At 39.1% G+C, this 21,569-nt stretch overlaps 1 protein-coding gene across 1 annotated transcript in view; it reads left to right on the top strand.

Annotated features, from left to right (window-relative positions):
• LOC126336824 (uncharacterized) overlaps positions 1-21,569 on the top strand; it is a 194,775-nt gene that overhangs the window by 37,971 nt on the left and 135,235 nt on the right. The window contains exon 4 of the mRNA XM_050000885.1: positions 4,338-4,548. Coding sequence (XP_049856842.1) covers positions 4,338-4,548 — 211 coding nt within the window. The remainder of the gene's footprint in view (positions 1-4,337; positions 4,549-21,569) is intronic.

The raw sequence follows: 21,569 nt of genomic DNA, 5'->3' as shown, positions 1-21,569 counted from the left end.
TAGCTCTGACCATAAGGCTCTGTTGTGATTACCGGGTTCTTAATTCCAGGGCAGTTCATAACAGCTACCCAATTTCTAACAAACAACATTTTATTCATACACCTGCAGTCACAACAATTTTCAGTTCATTGACTGTAAATGGAAATACCTGCAGATTCCAATGCACGCAGACAACATAATGAAAACTGCCATTATTACTCTGTTTGGGCTCTTCAAGTACCATTGTATGGCATATGGTTTGAAGAATGCGGCCCACACAAGGTAACAAATCATTGTTAGGCTCTACCTTCACCTCCTGCACTGCTACACATATTTAGATGATATTTTGATCTATTCCATTAACCTCAATGCCCACTTAGTTCATTTAGAGCAAGTATTAGTTGCCCTCCATGAAGGGAAGGTACCATTAACAAGTCTAAAACTTAGCTGAAACAACCTGAGGTTACTTTTCTGGGCCACACTCTGAACAGCAGATGGCACCCATCCGCTGGTGGAGCATGTGTGCATGGTCCAGAACCTGTGTCTACTGGAGGCATACCACAACTTACATCATTTCATCAGCTGACTAAACCTTTACTGCCTTAACTTACCACATGTGCTACTACATAACTGCTGCTGAAAGATTTTCTGGCCAGAAAGGACAAACATGGAAAAAATGGTCAAATAGATGGTGAGCATAAAAGAAGCATTCTAGACCTCAAAACAATCACTACTCACCCTAGCCCATTCCAACATGAATGTGCAACTCACCCTTACAACAGACACTAGCAAAAACATGATGGGAACTGTGCTGCAGCATATCTTCAGCATTGTACCATAGCCACTTAGATTCTTCTCCAAAAGCTCATGTCTTCCCAGTATAAGTGCTCTGCCTTAAGTCATGAGCTACTCAGAATCCAAGCTGTGAGCAAACTTTCTTGAGAGGACATAGAAGGCTGCAACATAATGGTTTGCACCGACTGTAACCCACTTGTGGACACAATCAAGAACTCACCTCAAGATGTCAGCCCACACAATTTCTACCACTCAGACCTCATTTCAAAGTACACTACTGACATCCGCTATGTTCAAGTGGCAGTGAACATAATCACATATTATCTCTCGTGGACTGGTGCAATTTTGTTACAATACGGCTATGAACTTGTGGTCGCAGAGGAACCCAATGACCCTTGTACCAATTAACTCATGACAGATCAGATGACCAATGTTCATATTGAATGCCAAACCTTACCCAGTACTGAGATAACACTGCTGTGCAACATGTCCCAAGACAGAATACACCTCATCGTGCCACTCAGAATGTGATGGAAAGTGTACAACAGACTACACAATTTGAGCAATCCAGGAATCTGAACAACAATGCACCTTGTCATGGCCAGATTTATGGGGCCTGGGGTTAAGCAAGACAGTAGAAGCTAGGCACAAGGTGTCTAACCTGTCATTGAAGCAAAACTGACTGACACACTCAGGCACAGCTGGACACTTTCTGATAACCAAAACAAGCTTAAATAAGTACATACCAAGATTGTAGCACCTCTTACTTGAACAGAATGCTTCCAGTACATGCTTTTGGCTATGAATAGAACACTGAGATGGGTTCAGGCAGTACTGATCTGCAATATTGCAAATGTAAATGATGGCATGCACATTTATAGAAATATGGAACACGCTCTTCAGAATCCCAGAAGAGATCCCCACTGACCAGGGCGAGCAGTTTGTGTCACCTCTCTTCACAGCCCTGTGCTACATGTGCAGTAGTGCAATATCAATCACACATATACCACATCTTGCCACTCACAAAGCGATGGGATAGTTGAGATGTGGCACAGGACTATACAGTGGCTCTGATGTGCCATGATGGGTTCTGGTCTAATATACTGCTGCCATAGCAGCATTTGGTTGGCATACAAACATGACATCCATGCATCATTCGCTGAGATCCTATTCAGCAAAACCCTATTGCTTCTGACAGACTTTGCGCAGCATAGTTTGACACAACACACACTGACATGCCGATATTAGTGGACCATGTTTGCACACATATTCAGATGTGTACATGCCACCACTGTCATCACACACACAACCAAAATTTTTCATTCATAAGGACCTTCACCGGTTTGAGTTCATGATAGCACAATACATCCAGCTCTCCAGCCACCATACACAGGCACTTACAAAGTGCTGTTCCACAGAAACAGATGTTCAACATGCTAGTATGCCGCATACCAACAACAGTGTCACTTACAAGGCTCAAACTTGCTTGAATTCTGCAGGATGACCACACAATGCACCTCTCAGACATCAGACCACCCGATTCCAACACAAGTGAACAGACTGTGTTGACGCCCCCAAAACCTCACCTCTGGGACCAGGACCATCTAGTCAGTCACTCACAGACCTACAGTCAGCATCACCTGTACTGCACATCACCTCCGAATCATGTTACAGCCACATCAGACAGCCGTATCAACATCTGGTGCAAGCACCTGTATGCCATTTGTAAGTATGCCCCTTCCCCCTCCACAGCAGACAACAAATACCTCCATATGCTGAATGTATCAAAAAAGCTCACCACAACTGCACTGTGCCGGAGCCATATGCCATGTGCCTCAAAGAGAAATGGTCTGACCATGTCTTGCTCATGCACCAGCTACAGCATGGCTGGTCTGTCACCTCACTTACTTTTAATGCAACCCACAGTGTTCCATACTCCCCCATGGGGGGGGGGGGGACTCTTTGGGAACGTCAACAGCTTTGAGAGGTTGAAAGGTCTCTGGCATGTCAGGGAGAGGATCTGTGGGGGATAGAAAGCAGAGACTATCAGCATATTCTTGATGTTGTAATTGTGTGGAAGCACTGTAAATTCACTCTATCACTCTATGTGATAAAACAGTTCACGTATAACCATGTTGTCTATCATTCAGTAGTACCTTGCTTCCACACACTTAAAGGTTAATCTTTCTAGTGTAATGAGGAGGTATTGATGAAGAATAGAAATCTATCCCACTGACATGGAGAATCCTCTGCTGCAAAGAAACTCTGCAATGAGTAACTACATCAATAAGATAAATTAAGACAAATCCAGTGATTAAGTTTTTCCAAACATGCAAATCTTGGAAAACCTTATTTATGAAAACAGAAGAACTTGCTAAACAAGAAAGAAGGAAGAAAAAGAAAGACATAAATAAAATGATGATAAATTTAAAAGAAAAAAAAGAGAAGGAGAAATGTAAAATTTAAGCAATAGTGTTGCTTAGATAACATTATGATCCCATGCAGTTATAAAAGAGTGATATGCTTTAAATGTATGCACAGTGCAGAGTCAAAAGATTACTCTGTGAAATATGCTGCTTCATGAGAGGTATGTCCCAGACATTCACAAAGCACATATTCTGAATGGGAGGATTCTTTACAACTGGCAACAGTGTTTTAAGTATGCTGTTAGTTCAGTTACTAATGTATTCAGAACTGAAGCTCCTAATTATTTCTAATGTTATAGTGTTATAGTCCAGCCTGGTTTTCCATTGCTTTTTTTACCTTACAGATTCAGAATTTAAGTTTTGGTTTAAGGTAACCAAATCTTTTCTTAAATTTTGCCTCTAATTGTGTACTGAAATAACTTGAACATAATTTCTAGATCCAAATTCAGGACACAATATAAATTTTGATACTGCAAAAACAATTTTAAAAAATCTTCATTAAATGTAATAAATGCAAAATATCACTTTAATTATTTTACAAAAAAGTCAATTAATTTATATTTTATTATTACCTTTTAAGACAAAGGAATACAAGCAGAGCAACTATATGTATCAGTGCTGAGGACTTTCTTCAGAATGTCTGTGACTTATTGAGAAACTAGAAGCACGTGCATTGCATTTCACTTTTCCTTTTGAGTCTGAAGAACTAATGTCACTAATCAATGGAAATTGTTGCAGTTGTTCATTGAAGGGGGCACTTTCACTTTTTTGAACTCATTCTTACTGGGAAGTATGGTTATTGGTGAAGAAAAACAACTGGACTGATCTGTTGCAATATAAAGTTGTGCCAACTTAATTAAAACTAATAACAAAATATACTGATAGAGGTGAAATAAATATCTCAAATAGGCTAAATCATTTCATAGTTGTTAAACCCATGACAAACAGCTGTCTGGAATTACCTTTGAAAAAACTTGGGACAGAGCTAGAAGAAACATGACTGTCCTGGGGAGCAAAAATAAACAAGACTGATGGGCATTTTAACTTAAACGTAGACCTTTTAGAGACATGCATAAAATATTTGAACACACAATAATGATGTATTTATTGAATTTAACATTTCTTCCTTATTTTCAGGTATGTCATAATGATATAATTGTAGTGAATGTCATAAATGCCTTTGATAATGAGGGTACTGTGATACATTGGCATGGTCTACACCAACGTGGAAGACAATACATGGATGGTGTTCCTTATGTCACACAATGTCCTATTCAGCCATACAATGAATTTCAGTACAGTTTTAAGGCAGATGTTGCAGGAACTCATCTATGGCATGCACACATAGGTAAAAATGCTCATAAATATATAACTGTAATGGAAATAGAACAATACATAAAATAAGGGAAATACAACCAATACAACCACTCACCTACAGTGAACTGAAGTGTGGCATAGAGAAACACACAACAGAAAACAATATCCATACTATCTTTCAAGCTCTTGCTTCTTTTTGTGAAGAAGTATACAAGCACAAAACCATAAAGGCACCCAAACACACACTCCTGTGGCTCCAGAAAGACTGATTATTGACTTTCAGTTATTGAGAGGAGCTACCTGATGAGATAGAGCTGCGGAGGGTGTAGAGAAGGATGCACAAGGCAAGGAGGTGGTAGCAGGACTGTATGAGACAAGTCTTTTGACAGATGACTGAATGGCTGCACAAGAAGATGAAAGGGGTTTGGAGTGTGCACCATATAAGAGATAAAGAGAGGGAAGGGTGGGAAGGTAAGGAATGAAAGAGGGGAAGAGGAATATAAGGAAAGGGGAGTGAAAGGGAGATGGTTGAAAAAGGGGAGAGAGAGAGAGAGAGAGAGAGAGAGAGAGAGAGAGAGAGAACTTGGACAGGGAAGCAGTAGTGTGAATGGAAGAGTGAAGCAAAAAGGCAAGGTGATGCAGTAGGAAACAGGTTAGCAGAGGTTTAAGTCAGGGGGATTGTGAGATCACAGGAAACACGGGAGAAACAATTCCCACCTGCAGATTCAGAGAAACTTGTGCTGGAAGGGCATATCCAAATGGCTCATCTTGTGAAGCTGTTGTTGAGTCATTTGTGGTACACAACATATTTGGCAACTCAATGATTGGATTTGTGGTAGCCACCATTTGGCAGTGGCTGTACATGTGAGTTGACAGTTGGTTACTTATCATGCTCACATAGAATGCTGCACAGTGATCGCATCATAGCTGATATACAACACTGCCGGTTTACATGTTTCCCTGCCTTTTACTGGGTAGGAAATGCTCATGACTGGACTGCAGCAGGAGGTGCTGGGTGGGTGTATGGGATGAGACTTGCACTCGTTTCGACCATAAGGAAATGATATGTGGGGTGCATGATCAGAAGTCATATAGGGATGTACAAAGGTATTGAGTAGGTTGGATAGGCAGCAGGATGTTACCTTGGGTGATGTGGGTAGTTTGGAGGTTTGTTCTGTGGGAGCCACAAAGAGATGATCAGTAAGGAGACTTGTGGGGTTTGGTTTGTGAAGTTGTGGGGGCAGGTAAAAGATAAGAGTGTAGTGGCAGGAGGTAGGGGTGCTGGTGTGAGGAGTGATGTGGAATCAGGTATCAGGTTGTGGAGGCCTTGAGGAGCTTCTGGAGGTACTATCCTCCCTCCAACCATGATACTTCTCTCCTTCTAATCAGTCAACTCCTGGCAATCTTTCAGGATTTCCTCACTTCTAATCTGGTTTCACCTTCCTTTCCTAAATTCCTTGCCAACATCACTCCTGTGGAACACACAGCTATCCATTAGCTGAAAACCAATTCAGACCATGTTGCTTTTCCCATAGTCAAAGGCTCCATCAGAGTGGTCATGAGTCAGTGAATACAACGCAGAGGGTCTTTGACAGCTTTCCAATACCTCCGTGTACAAAACTTGTGACCATGAACCCATCCCACAAGCTCAACAAGACCTCCAGCAGCTGCTCAAGGCCTTAGGTCTATACCGAAACCTCCCTCACACAAGCCACTCCTCCCCCCTCTCCCCTCCCCCCTTATACCCATGTATTCCTTCCTTTTACCTTCTCCTCAAGCTCCACAAACTCAAACCCAAGCCACAACCCACAGGTCTCACTACTGGTCATATCATTGTGGTTGGGTACAATGCTCCCACAGAGCAAACCTCTTCCTTTATTGACCACACAACTCCAAATTATTTTCTGTAACCTCCCATCCTACTTTCCAGACACTATCCTGCACCTTCACCACCTTTGACAGTCAATGTCCTGTTACCATCAGACTCCTTGTTGGTCACTGTGAATACAGTGTCCTTATACATCAAGACCCATGCCCATGGCCTTGTCCAAGGAACATTGTCTTTCCCCAAAGTCTTCCTGACACCAAACACACTACCTCTTTCCTAATCCTTCTAGCCAACACAGCCTGACCAATAATTGTATCACTTTTGAAGGCCAAATATTAAAAAAATCTCCTGTACTGCAATAAGTACTTGCACTCTATGCTATGTTATTTGTAGCCCATCTGGAGAAATTCTTCCTATCCAGTCAGTACCTAAAGTTGGTTGGTTGATTTGCGGGAAGGGATAAAATAGCAAGGTCATGAGTCCCATCAGATTAGGGAAGGATGGTGAAGGAAGTAGGCTGCACTCTTTCAAAGGAACCATCTTGGCACTTGTCTGAAGCAATTTAGGCAAATCACAGAAAATCGGCATGGCCAGACATGGGTTTGAACTGTCATCCTCCCAGATGTGAGTCCAGTATGCTAATTGTTGCACCATCTCGCTCAGTTAAATACCTAAAACCTCTTATCTGGTTCAGATTCATTGATGGCATTTTCATGATATGGGCTCATGGCAGAACCAGACTCTGCTTTTTCCTCCATAGCCTCTACACCTCCTACCAAATCTGCTTCACCTGATCCTTTTCAATTGAATAAGCTACATTGATGGCTGTTGATCTCCACCTCTCAGATGCCACTATAAGTACATTTGTTGATAACAAGTGCGCCAACTACCAAAAGTACCTCTACTTTGATAGCTGTCATCCATTCCATATCAAAAAGTCTCTTCCTTAGTGCCTCGTGATGAGTAGATTCTTATCTGCAGTGAGAAGCAGGAGTCATCCACATATACTGATAACCTTACCAAAGCCCTTATTGACAGACAGTATCCTATCCAGCTCATGTATAAAAAGATCTCCTTTGCCATCTTCTCCTCTGACACCAGTAAACAGGTTAACAAGCCATTGACCAGCACTCTTTTGATCACCCAGTATCACTTGGAAAGCACAACCACATCTTTCATCTGGGTTTTGGCTACATCTCATCATGTCCTGAGATGAGGTATACCCTACCCAACATCATACCCACATCACCCAAAGTAGTGATCCGCTGCCCACCCAACCTACTGAATAGTCTGGTCCATCCCTATCCCACTGCCTCCCCCCAATCCTCATGGGTCATTCACATGTGCTCAAACCTGGTGCAAGATTTGTCCTATACAATTACTCAGGACCTCCTGCCACAATCCAGTCGCAGACATTTCCTGTCGAATAAAAGGTAGGGTCACATGTTAAAGCAGCCACATTGTACATCAGCTATGCTGCAATTACTGCACAGCATTATGTGTGGGCATGACAAGTAACCAACTTCTGTTTTCCTGAATGGCCACTGCCAAAGAGTGGCTAAACACAGATTTGACCATCCAGTTGCCAAACATGCTGTGCACTGCAACACAGGTGACTTCAACAGCTGCTTCACAACATGAGTCATTTTGACAGTCCCTTCCAGCATATGATTCTCTGAACTAAAGAAATGGGAATTGTCACCTCAGCATATCCTGCACTCTCACTATCCATCTGACCTAAATTTCCACTAACCTGTTTCCCCTGCCTCACAATAATTTTTCCTACTCTCTTCTGCCAACACCATTCCTTCCCCACACAGATCATGTACAGCCTCCTTCAACCAACCTTCTTCTCCCCTCCCCCCCACCACCTCTCCCCTCTCTGAGGATTCTCTGCCTTGCTCTCAATCTCTCTCCCTCCCTTCCTCTCCCATTCTATCCCCCATTCCTCACACCAATCCCTTTCTCTCTTCCTGTCCCTTTCATCTTCACCTTCCTCCAATTACTTCCTTCTATCCTCTCTCTGTCTTTATATATCTCTTACATGCTCTAACCTCTGAACTCCTTCCCTCTTGTTGTGCAGTTGTATGGTCATCTGCCAAAAGACCTGCCTCACAGTATCCCACAACCCCTTCCTTGTCTCAAGCATCCACCCCTACCTCCTCTTCATCTCCGTCTTCCAGGGCAACTGCTTTCATAATCAATAATCAGTAATCAGTCTCACTGCAGCTGTGGGAGTGTGCATTTGAATGCCTGTGTGGTTGTGTGTGGGAATGTGTGTTCTTTTGGTAGAAGAGAGCAAGAGTTTGAAAGCCAGTGTGAATACTGTCTTCTGTTATGCGTTTCTGTACTTCACCCATAAGTCCACTGCAGCTGAATGGTTGTCTTTCATTTTATATAAGTTATCATAAAAATGATGTAGTCTCATTAAAAGAGAGAGAGAGAGAGAGAGAGAGAGAGAGAGAGAGAGAGAGGAGAACCCCAGATATCGCAATAATAAAGGCACACTGTTCATTATTGTTATTAGAGGTTCTAATATAAGTATGTGATCTCTTCTGAGTTTCAAGTTACTGATTACATTTTCAATAGACGACACACACACACACACACACACACACACACACACACACACACACACACACACTCATGCAAACACAACTCGCACACGCAACTCCAGTCTCAGGCAGCTGAGTTGTTTCAGTTGTCCTATCTGTGACTCAGCATCTCCGCTATATGGTGAGTAGCCACTTTCCTTTTCATAATATTGGTACTTTCCATCCTGGATTTAATTGTTTGATTACATTTTTCATATATTAAAATGACTGAATTTTTTGGTGACCTCTTCATGACAATCTTTTATTTTAATGGCCAATAATTTCAACTCATGACAAGTGGCAGCAGCCCATTGCAAGTAAAACATGTTTACATGAGTGATCCTTTATTATATATTGCAATGCCAATATGTCCTATGACTTTACTTATTGAACAACAAGCAAATGCATAATCATATGGTTAGGTTTTATAGCCATCTAAGAGGAAAAATGATTCTAACATCTTTAACATTTTTGACTCCAAAACAAAAACAATAACACTGTGGTATATCAGTTCAAAAAAAGCTTAAGGAAAATGGAAATGCAACCAGAAGATGCAAATGAAGACACCTTCAGAATATCTGTAGTGATGTTTGGGACTCCCCAAGATGAGATACAAACCATTGCCCTATGATCACATGAACGCCATGCTAAAAAGTGCATTGATGAAAGATAACTGCCTTGAACAAAAAGAGAAAAGCTAAGAACAGCTATCATAATGGTAGTAACCTCATCATTATTCTTAAATGACCAACTAAGGAAGTAAATATGTAATAAACCAAAATTCCTAAAATGGAACTTCCAGGTATTAGCTGTTACAGAAATTATGGTACACTAAAACTATTTATCATCATATTCATTACCAGTTTATTAACAATGGCCAGTGGCATTACTTTTTGTTAAGATAAGCAGTCATAAAAGATAATTCCAGTTTTGTATGTGAAACTTATTTATATGTAATGGAGCTGAATTCAAGTTCATACCTCAGCTGCTCCAGTAGATTCTTTGTCACTGATAACTGACAGAAGTTGGTATGCTATTCTTCAGTTTTTGAACTATGTATGTCGTTTTTTATCCTTTCTAGGACTGAAAAGCTTCTCTCAGCTGATGAATTAGTTGCAGGAATAGTGGAAGTAGGTTTACAGAGTTTCACAGTTCCATAGTTTGCTGTTTGGAGACTATTTGACTTAATAAACATCAACAAATGGCCAACACACTTATGTCACATTTCTCCTGATATATATATAAATGCAAGCTGTGGTCTTAATGAGGAAAAATAAAAAAAATATCCCTAGCATCTTTTGGTGATTGTAATGCAAATTCAGGGAAATATTCTTTACGTTGATTAAAATTATGTATGTTTAAAAATTCCGAAAGTAAGCGAGAGTCCCAGTTACTGAATCTATCTTGTAACTGTCCAACCACTGTGTCCAAAATTTTGCTATATATTATTCTCAAGTTTGTTTCCAAGTTGACTGCATCATCATACCTAGGATTTTTAGTTGCTTGTTCTTCCATATATTGGTCATGAACAATTCTTTCCCATATATTTATTTCAAACCTGTCATGTTTGGTTCTCAACATTTCTTTGAACTGATTAATTTTTGTTACAAAGTAGCTGATGTCTTAAGCTCTGGCCTTCCAGTACATCAAATGATCCTTCAGTGAGAGTGAAGAATCTCTGCAAAAGTATGTAGAAGGAAATTGAAACTGACATCTTGCATCAGATTTCAAACCCATGAATAGCAGTATGCTATGACATGTTTCTCATCTGGTTCTATTTTCTTCTTGAAAAATGAAACCAGTTTACTGTGATACTCATACACTGTTTTAACCAAATGAGGTGCAGACCATCACCATGTGGCAGATATTTTAGACATCCATTTCTTTACTTTTTGATATAGATCCCTAATTCATTTCGTCAACCTGGCATGAATAAGCAGAGTGAAGGAATAAAATCTGCATTCTTTGATCTTTGATATGGATTATGACAGCTCTAAATTCAGTTCATGAATGAAAAAGACAACAAACATTGCAGTAGGAAACATCTTTTTCACTCTAGATGCAATCTACATATATATCTATAGCAATAAAAACAATCAGTTTTTGACAAAAGTATTTAATTGGATAGATGAACAAATGTATTCACCAAGTAGCAAAAACACCAACATAGAAGGAAGTTATAATTAGGCAATCATTTGGAGACTGTGTCTCCTTCTTCAGGCACAAGTGTTAAAGGGGAATGAAGAGGAGTGGAGGAAAAGGACTGAACATGTCTAGGAAAGGGGGTAGATTTCGGAAAAGTCACTCAGTTCTGAGGGTCAGGAAGAACTTACTGGATGGGATGAGATTTCCTTTCCCTTCAACCTTTCTGCCTGAAGAAGGAGCCACAGGTTCCGAAAGCTTGCCTAATTATCACTTTCTTTTATAGGTCTGTTCTGAATAGTTATATATGGGAAGACAGAAATTGATTAATTATTGCTTGAATAATTAAAAATTTGATTCGAAAGGCTAGTTGAAGGAAATCTGAAGGTAATTTATAAACCTATACACAGTCGTGGTTGAACTTTAACTGATTCCAGTATCAACAGATCTCCAACATCAATACATTCAAAATTTGCGTTACATATTGTTTCACATTACTTCCATTGTGTTTAGTCTTGATTGTGACAATGTCAATGCCAGATCGCTCCTCCAGGACATCACGTAACTTCTTCTTGTCTGCTCCAAAGCCCTTGGTTCAGGATCTTAGCAGCGAGTGAAATGATGAAGAGATAGGAGTGGACATATTAAATGTGCGAATAAATTTTGCTTTTCTAATAACTTTTAATGCACAGTTGAAATATACATTTTTAACAATGCTGTTATCATGGATCCAAGCATATGTCCATACGCTACCACTGATTGAAACAAAAGGGTGGATATACAGAAATTAATACACTGAAGAGTGTATTTATTATTTTGTTTCATACAAGTATTTAGCAATGTATCAAAACATTATCCTTGACACAACACAACTGGTTAATTTACTTTTGGTGGGGGCTATAACCCATTCAGTTTACATATAGCTTATATATAAGAAAAGAATGAAAAAATAATATGATTCAATTCAGTTGGCCCCCTCTGTGCTCTGACATCATATGGAGGTGAACAGTGTCTGAGCTTATTTCCCTTTTCGAGGGTTGATAGTCTTGGCCAGTATGGGCATAGCCTTTATTTTCAACCATTGGAGTTATCCTGAATGGTTATCAATTTATATGGGCACACATACATGTACAAATATAAGTTTTCTCTCCTAATAAAGCGCTTGCTGTAACCGCATAATCCCATTGTTGTCAGTCAGGATATGCACAGTGTTTTGCTTGCTAAGTGGGTGCGGATGCTGCAACATCTATTATCATCACAGTTCATGCTCAAGTGTTCAGTACAAGGCCAGAGTGTCCATGTCATGCATGTACAGTAGCTTTCACTGCACAAATCTGTGAAGCTCATGTTCACTGGTGTGACCCTTTGTGAAATATTTGATGCGATGATAAATGGTTTCCATATCAGCCGCCTGAGGAATTTGTTACACCATGCCACTCTCACTTATTCAGTGGGGAGACCAGCCAGATATCCAACACCTTTCAATGAGGTAAGCTCCTTGATGCTTTTACGATTTTGTTGAGCACAAAAAATTCATGTTACACAAGAATTGCCATTTTTGGTTTACCATGTCCACACCTATGTATTGTTTTAACACAAGTACACCTAACTATTTGTAGCCAGGTTTCGAATGTTTTTGCGCTTTGTTTTTGAGCACCTTTCATACAGTTGCATTACATAAAGTTTCTGTAGTGTCCTTTACACATACCGTACACATAACATAATAAAATACAAATAAAATTACAAAATACACTTATCCTCTTCATTTGCTGACATCCCATTATCATTGCTTACATACATTATAGTATGTAACATATTTCTTCCCTTTATATATATATAATGTCATTGCTTGTCATTTTGTTTTCATTTTTGTTACATTATTCGATTCCAATTATATGAGTACACATTTTAGTCTTGTTGGTTATACATTCTTCATATATCGTTCATACAATAATAGATTCTGTATTCATATATGGCCTAAATTTCATATACATTTTATTTCAATTTACAATGATTTCTTGTTGGAGCATATTTATCAATTCAAAAGAATCAAAGAAGTAAACAATAGTCGCTACAATAGATACTATGTGCTTCTCAGATAACCAGATAACTAGGCGTGACCTTGCCTCTCGAGGATTCGCCAGGAAGGATCTACATACTACAGGGTTGAGGAAATTCCACAGAAAGGCATACTTATCCAGTGTGTAAAACTGCAGCTCAATATTTGCTTGTTATGTTCATTGCATAAAGGATAACCATTTCATGTGCGGAGGTTTACAGAGTTGTATTATCAACATGATGTTACGTGTAATGACTGTAAAACTAAAACACAAGCAACAGGACCTCCATTATGACAGCTGTGACCCCATTCCATATCAAATGGTCCCTTCCCTATAGCCTAGGTCTTTGTGGCAAACGAATCTGCTCCAGTCCTGAATCCCTGAACCATTACACCAACAACCTGAAAACAGCTTTCACATCCTGCAACTACACTCCTGACCTGGTACAGAAGCAAATAACCAGAGCCACTTCCTCAGGCCCTCAAACCCAGAACCTCCCACAGAAGAATCCCAAAAGTGCCCCACTTGTGACAGGATACTTTCCAGGACTGGATCAGACTCTGAATGTGGCTCTCTAGCAGGGATACGACTTCCTCAAATCCTGCCCTGAAATGAGATCCAACCTTCATGAAATCCCCCTCACTCCACCAAGAGTGTCTTTCTGCCTTCCACCTAACCTTCATAACCTCTTGGTTCATCCCTATGAAATCCCCAAACCACCTTCCCTACCCTCTGGCTCCTACCCTTGTAACCGCTCCTGGTGTAAAACCTGTCCCATGCACCCTCCCACCACCACCTACTCCAGTCCTGTAACCCAGAAGGTGTACACGATCATAGGCAGAGCCACATATGAAAGCACCCACGTGATTTACCAACTGACCAGCCTACACTGTGAAGCTTTCTATGTGCTAATGACCAGCAACAAACTGTCCATTCACATGAATGGACACAGGCAGACAGTGTTTGTTGGTAATGAGGATCACCCTGTGGCTAAACATGCCTTGATGCATGGCCGGCACATCTTGGCACAGTGTTACACTGTCCAGGTTATCTGGATATTTCCCACTAACACCAACAAACAGAACTCTGGAGATGGGAATGTTCCCTTCAATATATCCTCTCTTCCCATTCCCCACCAGGCCTCAACCTCCACTTATTTCAAGTTGCTGCCGCTCATACCTCACCTGTCATTCAACATCATCTTTGCCTCTGTACTTCCGCCATGACTGACATCTCTGCCAAAACTCTTTGTCTTTACATATGTCTGCTTGTGTCTGTATATGGGCATCCACATGTGTGTGTGTGTGTGTGTGTGTGTGTGTGTGTGTGTGTGTGCGCGCGCGCGAGTGTATACCTGTCCTTTTTTCTCCCTAAGGTAAGTCTTTCCACTCCCGGCATTGGAATGACTCCTTACCCTCTCCCTTAAAACCCACATCCTATCGCCTTTCCCTCTTTTTCCCTCTTTCCTGATGAAGCAACCGTGAGTTGCGAAAGCTTGAATTTTGTGTGTGTGTTTGTGTTTGCTTGTGTGTCTATCAACATACCAACACTTTCGTTTGGTAAGTTACATCATCTTTGTTTTTAGATATAGAAAACTATGTTTACATAAATAACAAACATGCATAAAAATTTCAATGTAATTCAGGTGTCTGATGCTTTCATGGGCAGTCAACACTAACAGTAGCTAGGTTTCAACCCCTTGATTATTTGGTAGTACTCACCCTTAGTGATATGTGGCATACTGCAACTGTTTTCTTCTTCACATACTTTCACACTATCACATTCATATATATTATAAACTTACAAATACATTTACTTGCTATGCTGTCCTTTCTTATGTTTGTATGGTACCTAACACTCTACAAGCATTTATCTTTCTTTACTTTAGGACAAGTTGATACATCATTCCCTGGAAGAAAAAAATGAATACTAACTTAAAACTAAATCTTCACAGATAAGCATATAGTGGCTCAATGGCTACTAATACCTTCATCATATATTCAGCTATGTATTCATTCACTTCAGTGTGCAGTTGTGCTATCACAAAACTTATTTAATGTCATGTGTGCATCTCTACTCACATTATAAATCTGAAAGATATGGTGTATTAGAGGTGTGATGTGTCCTCTTATTCAGTATGTCACTTACACTGTACTTGCTTGTTTACCTGCAGTATGACTTTTCTCGTACATGAAGTATAATTAGTGCATGAACTTTCAGTACTTAAATTTGAAAATATTGTGCATATATAGATATAATGTATATAGTAGCATAGCTTAAGTAAATATCTCATAGTTTAGCATCCCTTTCCAGTGATACAATTCCTTAGCATATCTTTGTGTGTGTTTATTGTGTAGATAGTTGTAGTTGTAATACAGACTCTCTCTTAATTTTCTGTGTCACTGTTTATTCAGTAGGCCTTACAAATGCCAGCGTGGGCTGCAGCTCATCAGGTTTGTTTGTTTTGGGTGCTCCAACACTTCCAGCTGTGCCTGTCTGGCACACATGTGCTTGTGGTCTGTTGGCTAGCTTGTTCCCAATGCACGTGCGCTGTGTGGCTCTGATACTACTTCTGTCGCAGCGAGTTGTGTATTGCATTGCACGTTACCGTGTGTTTCACAAGTTCATTTACTTGTTTACAACTGGGCTACACATAAGGCGAAGCATGGTATTTAGAGTATCTTTGTCTCTAGACACATAAAAGTAAAACTCTTCCTTGTTACAACCACTTGTCTTATCACTTACGCATTTGACATATAAGAAAAGAAACACAAACAATTTTGCTTAACAACTAACAACATAAATTCTGGAATGTGACTTTCCAGCATCCTAAATCTAATATTATTATATGTATATACAACTTAGAGGGTATACAGCCCTTCTTCAGTACATAAATGTTCTCAAGTCTTTGTGTGGGTCAAGGCCCTCGTCTTTACCCATGTCATGTGTACCAATCTGTAAGCTCACAAGTAGGAAATTTTAGTAATTGTATATGGTCTGGTGTATAGTAGTTGCCACTTACAGTTCAGTTTTCCAATTATTATGGATTTGGGATGTATTCTAAGTAACACCTTTTGTCCTATGTAATATTGCATTGTATGTTTTGGCTTTCCATCATAAATTCCTTTCCTATATTTAGCCAAGTTTCACTGTTGATTACCACTTGCCATATTTTAACATCCAGTGATAATTCCTGTATTGGTATCCTGGGCAAAGGTTTCCCCCACTCATCTACCTGTTTGCAGTTAAACATCAACTCATTTGCTTTAAATCCAGTTGATGTGTAGGAAAGGTTAGATTAGATTAGATTAGATTTTGTTTCATAGATCCATGCTGCAGAGATCCTTGTAGATGTGGAACTACATTTTTTATGTTTGCTGGCAAATTATTGAAGATGAGTGTTCCTGAGTAGTGGACGTCTTAACTAAAGTAAGTGCTTTTAAGTTCTTGTGCAGATCATTTTTGTTCCTGGTATTGTTTGTATGAACTGAGCTGTTTGTTGGAAAAAGAGATATATTATTTAGGACAAATTTCATTAAGGAGTAAATATACTGAGAGGCAGTAGTTAGTATACCCAATTCTTTGAAGAGGTTTCTACAGGACATCCATGAATTTGCTCCACAAATAATACATATTACATGCTTTTGAACTCTGAAAACTTCTGTTTGACTTGAAGAGCTACCCCAAAATATTATACCATATAACATTACGGAATGAAAGTAGGCAAAGTAGGCAAGATTTTTCATTTTTATGTCGCCTATGTCTGCTAACACTTGAATTTGCAAATAGAGATTTGTTAAGGTTTTTCTGCAGTTATGTGGTGTGCTCCTCCCAACTGAATTTATTATCAAGTTGTGATTAAGTTGTTAACAACTTATAAGAAGTGAGTGACATACTCAATCCACTTGGTATGTTTACAAGATATATCTGTTTGGAGATGTTAGAATGTTTTGCTTTCTGGCAGATAATACACTTTCTTACCACCTGTAGTACTCTTCATCTAAGGTTGGGGAAATAACAATATTTACCTATTTTGTCAGTGCATTTTGCAGTGTCATAATGGCCACAAGTATTCTGTGTGTATAAGATAAAATCATCCACATATTCCTCTGGCAAACACATGTGCCATTGTTCTTGTTTGGGGTAGGTCCTATGAAACAGAACACATTTGTGAATAGCGATAAACCTGTATAACTTTTCATCTCCGTTTTGTGTAAGTTTCGCTCTTACCTTACTCCTGCACAAGTCTTCCTGCTGTAATTGCTCCATGCATTTACATATGTGGACATAGTATGGTTGGAGTGTTTTGTCTTCCATCAATGTAGCTCTTATTACACTTCCTAAGAAAATTGAATTTCGTAGGGTTTTATGAAAGAACGTTTGACCATACTCTACTGTGGGAGGCACTGAAGGTTTCACACATTCTCTCTTGGCAGCCAAATGTGTTTCATTCAGCATCTCACTATCTATAGTCCTGTGCTTTGTTTTACACCTATTATGCAGTAGCCTCTCCTTCTTTACAGTGGCAGTATACCACTGAGATCCCCTCCCATTAAGAACTGTTCTATTGGGTATGTATCTATCCAGTGCATGGTTAACTATTCTCTTAAAGTTGAGCCATAGTTCCTATACATTCTCCTGCCCTGTGCTAAAGGTTTCAAGTTCCTCATTGAAATATGATACTACTGATTTATTATCTAATTTATTGAACATATATATCTGTCTGCTTTTTTTAGTTTTCCTTTGCACTTTGGTGATCATTGAATCACAACCACATGCTGTTCACTGATACCAGTTATCATATGGACATCCTCAAATGGGCTAGATCTATTTGTTTCCATTAGATCCAATACATTTCATCATGAGTGGGGTTCCTAAGTATCTGTTCTAGGTAGTCTTCAGAGAAGGAATTTAGTAATGTTTCACAGGGTGTCTTATCAAGTCCACCACTAACAAAATTGTAATTTTTCCAATTGATTGTTTTATGATTATGAAGTTTTCTCCTGGGGTTCTAGCTCTTGCTCCTCACATCATGTATCCCTTTTGATACAAACACTCAAAAAGATCCACCAGAGTATGGGTAGTGTATGGCTATTAACTCTGAGTGTGGCTCACTATCACCAATAAGGAGTTGCCATTCACTTAACTCTCTGTAGCCCAATACCAAAACCTGATGTTAGCAGTGAGACATTTGTGAATAATTTAATAAAAGTGAAGTTGAGGGTGTATCTGTTGGCTGAAATTCCAAAGGATCATAAGATTGCTCAAAACAAATTCATTTTAACTTTGATTTAGTCCCTTTCATTTTTTTAAGAACAACTTCTATGAATGGAGGCCACATATAAACAACTGACTGAATAACTGCTCAGTATCTACTGCCAGTACAAAATTTGCAGTTGCTCTTTGCAGACACAACATTTACACCCAGCAGCACCCACTAAATAATAACAAACAAGTCCCAGTACACGAAAATAACATTTGTGGCATACATAATGCCCATAAATTTACTGACTCCAGATGAAACTGATACAAAAACACCTCACCAAAACTCTAGATGTCAGATGACAGGTAGAAGTCTCCAAGCTCTTCTCTGCTCTGCATGCTATTTTAAGATTTGGGCACACAATTCAGTGCAGATACTTTCACCATTCATGGTTTTCACAATAATGTCATTCAAATACTTATGATAAAACATGTAGAAATCTTTGCAGTTTTTTTGCAACCTCTTAATAAATTCACTTATACATTATTTCAACAATATTAAACAAATCTCAGACATAAAATTGCCTCATCTGGAATTTGAGTCAACACACTAACTTGACCTATTTTATAAATCACAACTATAATTAAATGCACATCAAAAGTTATTTGAATATTAAAGATGGAAACTCTTGCTGATAAGAGCATTTGCATCACTATGGAGGATTCCATAATTATGTCACTATTTATGTAATAAACTAAATTGTGTATAACATTTTTTAAATTTGTTTTATTAGAAATAATTTTTGGATTTTTTAAAATGTCAATCCATGAAATTTTGGTTTTTTCTGTTGATTGGTACCTATATAGTTCTACATTCCCTGAATAGGAGAGCTTCCACTTTTAGGTTGAACAGGTTTCATAAACAATTGAAATTTTTGCCATAAATAAAACCAGTTTTATTGTCACATTATCACATAAAAGGCTCATAAAAATCAAAACCTTATATAACATAATTTTAGTTTTGAAAGATGAGTAAGAGACTCATTTTTCAAGCATTTTAAATGGTTCCAAAATGTATGTGAAAGGTCCAAAGACTTAAGAGTTTGAATTTATACAACTGTGCACTCTGTTTTGTACTGAAATTAGCCAGTCAATGAAATAAAATGTGTACCACTGCTTCAGTATCTTCCTTTGATTCAGAGTGATGCCTCCCTGTTGCACCTATAGGAAATGGAGCGCTTACCATCATCAAATCATTGTGAACAGGAAGTGAGCACTGATGGCATTGTTGCTGTCCTTGAGCTGGAAACTTATATCCAGCAGCTGGTCCATGCGGTAGCATAAAGTTCACTACAATTTCATTTAACTCGTAACTGGTGTCTATAATCTCTGCAATCCACCAGTCACAGCCATACACACACGCCTCAAACATCTCTCATCTCAGGTTGTGAATCTGAATATTATCCTGCTGTTTCTGAGGTGTTGGCTGAATGAACAAAATTTGTTCTTTCTTTCTCTTTAAAGTGTGTGCAATATGAGTTCACCCATCACTCTGAGTCAAAAAATGTGTCTTCTGAATTCCTTTCATAGGAGTAGTTTGCTTGGCTATTCTTTTTTTCTCTGCTCATGGAATTCTTCGATTTTCTCTTTGGACAAAAAAATGAGGGCTGTGGATGTGTAAGATTTCACGACTCTCGTAAAATCATCAGCATTCTGAATTGCAGCTGTATTTGGTCTAGAAAGATTATGTTTTGTAGCATGGTGCTTCAGCAGGCCTCTTCCCACAGCAAGGCGTCTTCCTACAGCCAGTAGCACTGTATACCCAGTCAGTTGGCACAAGCAACATATTCAGTTCAAACAGTTGGTAACAATTTTTAAAATGACTAGGAACACCATCAGAAATAATAATGAACTTCTCTGCCCCTGTTTGCTGTTGTAGAATTTTGTGCATTGCTGGCAAAGCATGTGGTGAGCCATGTCCCGTGTCATCACTTATAACTGCAGCAGTTGTGGTCTCGTTTTGAAAATATGTCACTCCTGTAAAAATTGAAACCTGGTCATTACCCCAATTATACACTTGTACTTCTTGTGGGAGAGTTACAGACCAGCTCTCAGCATAACCACAGTGAAGCACTAAACATAGTTCTTCAGCCTGTACACACCCTTTCACTTCTGCAATGTGTTTTTTCTCATTGCAATTCTTCAGAAGCTAGTGTGTTACTGCTTTCACTGACCATTTACCAAATTCATCAATGAAACTGTTAAAGGCAACAGTTTTCTTAATTAGTTTATTTTCCGCAAATGTTGCATATGTAATTTCTGGAGAGTTATCTGCTACATCTTCCAGGCCAAGTATCTGTAAAGACAGTCCTTCCTTTCCAGGGCAGTCACGACATTCTTGAAACAAACATGTCTCACTTTACTTCACAGGCTACTAATGACTTCAAATGCCCAACCAAGGGGTCATATATCATGTTCTCCAGTAAGTTCTTCAATGTTATCACACAAAGTTCAAAATTCATGCAGTACACACATAAACAGACATCTCTAGGTGGGTGTGGAACTACCCACTTAGGTCATAGTGCATAAAATTTTGATCTTCCAATACGTAAAGTTGTTTAGTTGCTCTTACAAATTGCAAAAGTTTCTTTAATACTGTGAGTCATGTACCTCTTCACTTTTACAGCTTTTTGACCTTCAACTGTTACAGTTATAGTGTATTTTTTGTTGGCTCTCTGACAAGAACAGTTCCATCTATCTTCCAGATAAAATGACTGCACTGTTTGAACTTGAGATGCTTCTACAGGATGACCATAATAGGGATCTGGTCTTCCAAAGACTCCTTTTACAGACCTCATATTTATTGATTTGTCAACCATGTACTTTGATACTGATACAATGTGGTTCAAAATTGTTTTATTTGAAAATGTCTCTGGAATAACAGTTAAAACTTGGACCTTTTCACTGTAGGATTCACAATATTCAACAGCTGAATTGATATTTGTGAAAAATTCCTGGCAAGAGGTGCAAGAGTGCTTTGGTTCATTTTCTTCTGAAGATGGAATCACAGCTTTAGTAATTTCTCTGCACTTTCTTGATGCATAGAGCTAATGACTCAACTTCACTGACCATGGTTTCTTAACAGGACTAACACCTACAACTGTTGTTGACTGATTCAAGGTATTTAATTCTTCCTCTATTGATGCAAAATCTGCACCATCTGCAC

The sequence above is a fragment of the Schistocerca gregaria genome, chromosome 2, assembly GCF_023897955.1.
Source record: "Schistocerca gregaria isolate iqSchGreg1 chromosome 2, iqSchGreg1.2, whole genome shotgun sequence".
Lineage (NCBI taxonomy): Eukaryota > Metazoa > Arthropoda > Insecta > Orthoptera > Acrididae > Schistocerca > Schistocerca gregaria.
This window is presented reverse-complemented; position numbering and strand designations above follow the sequence as displayed.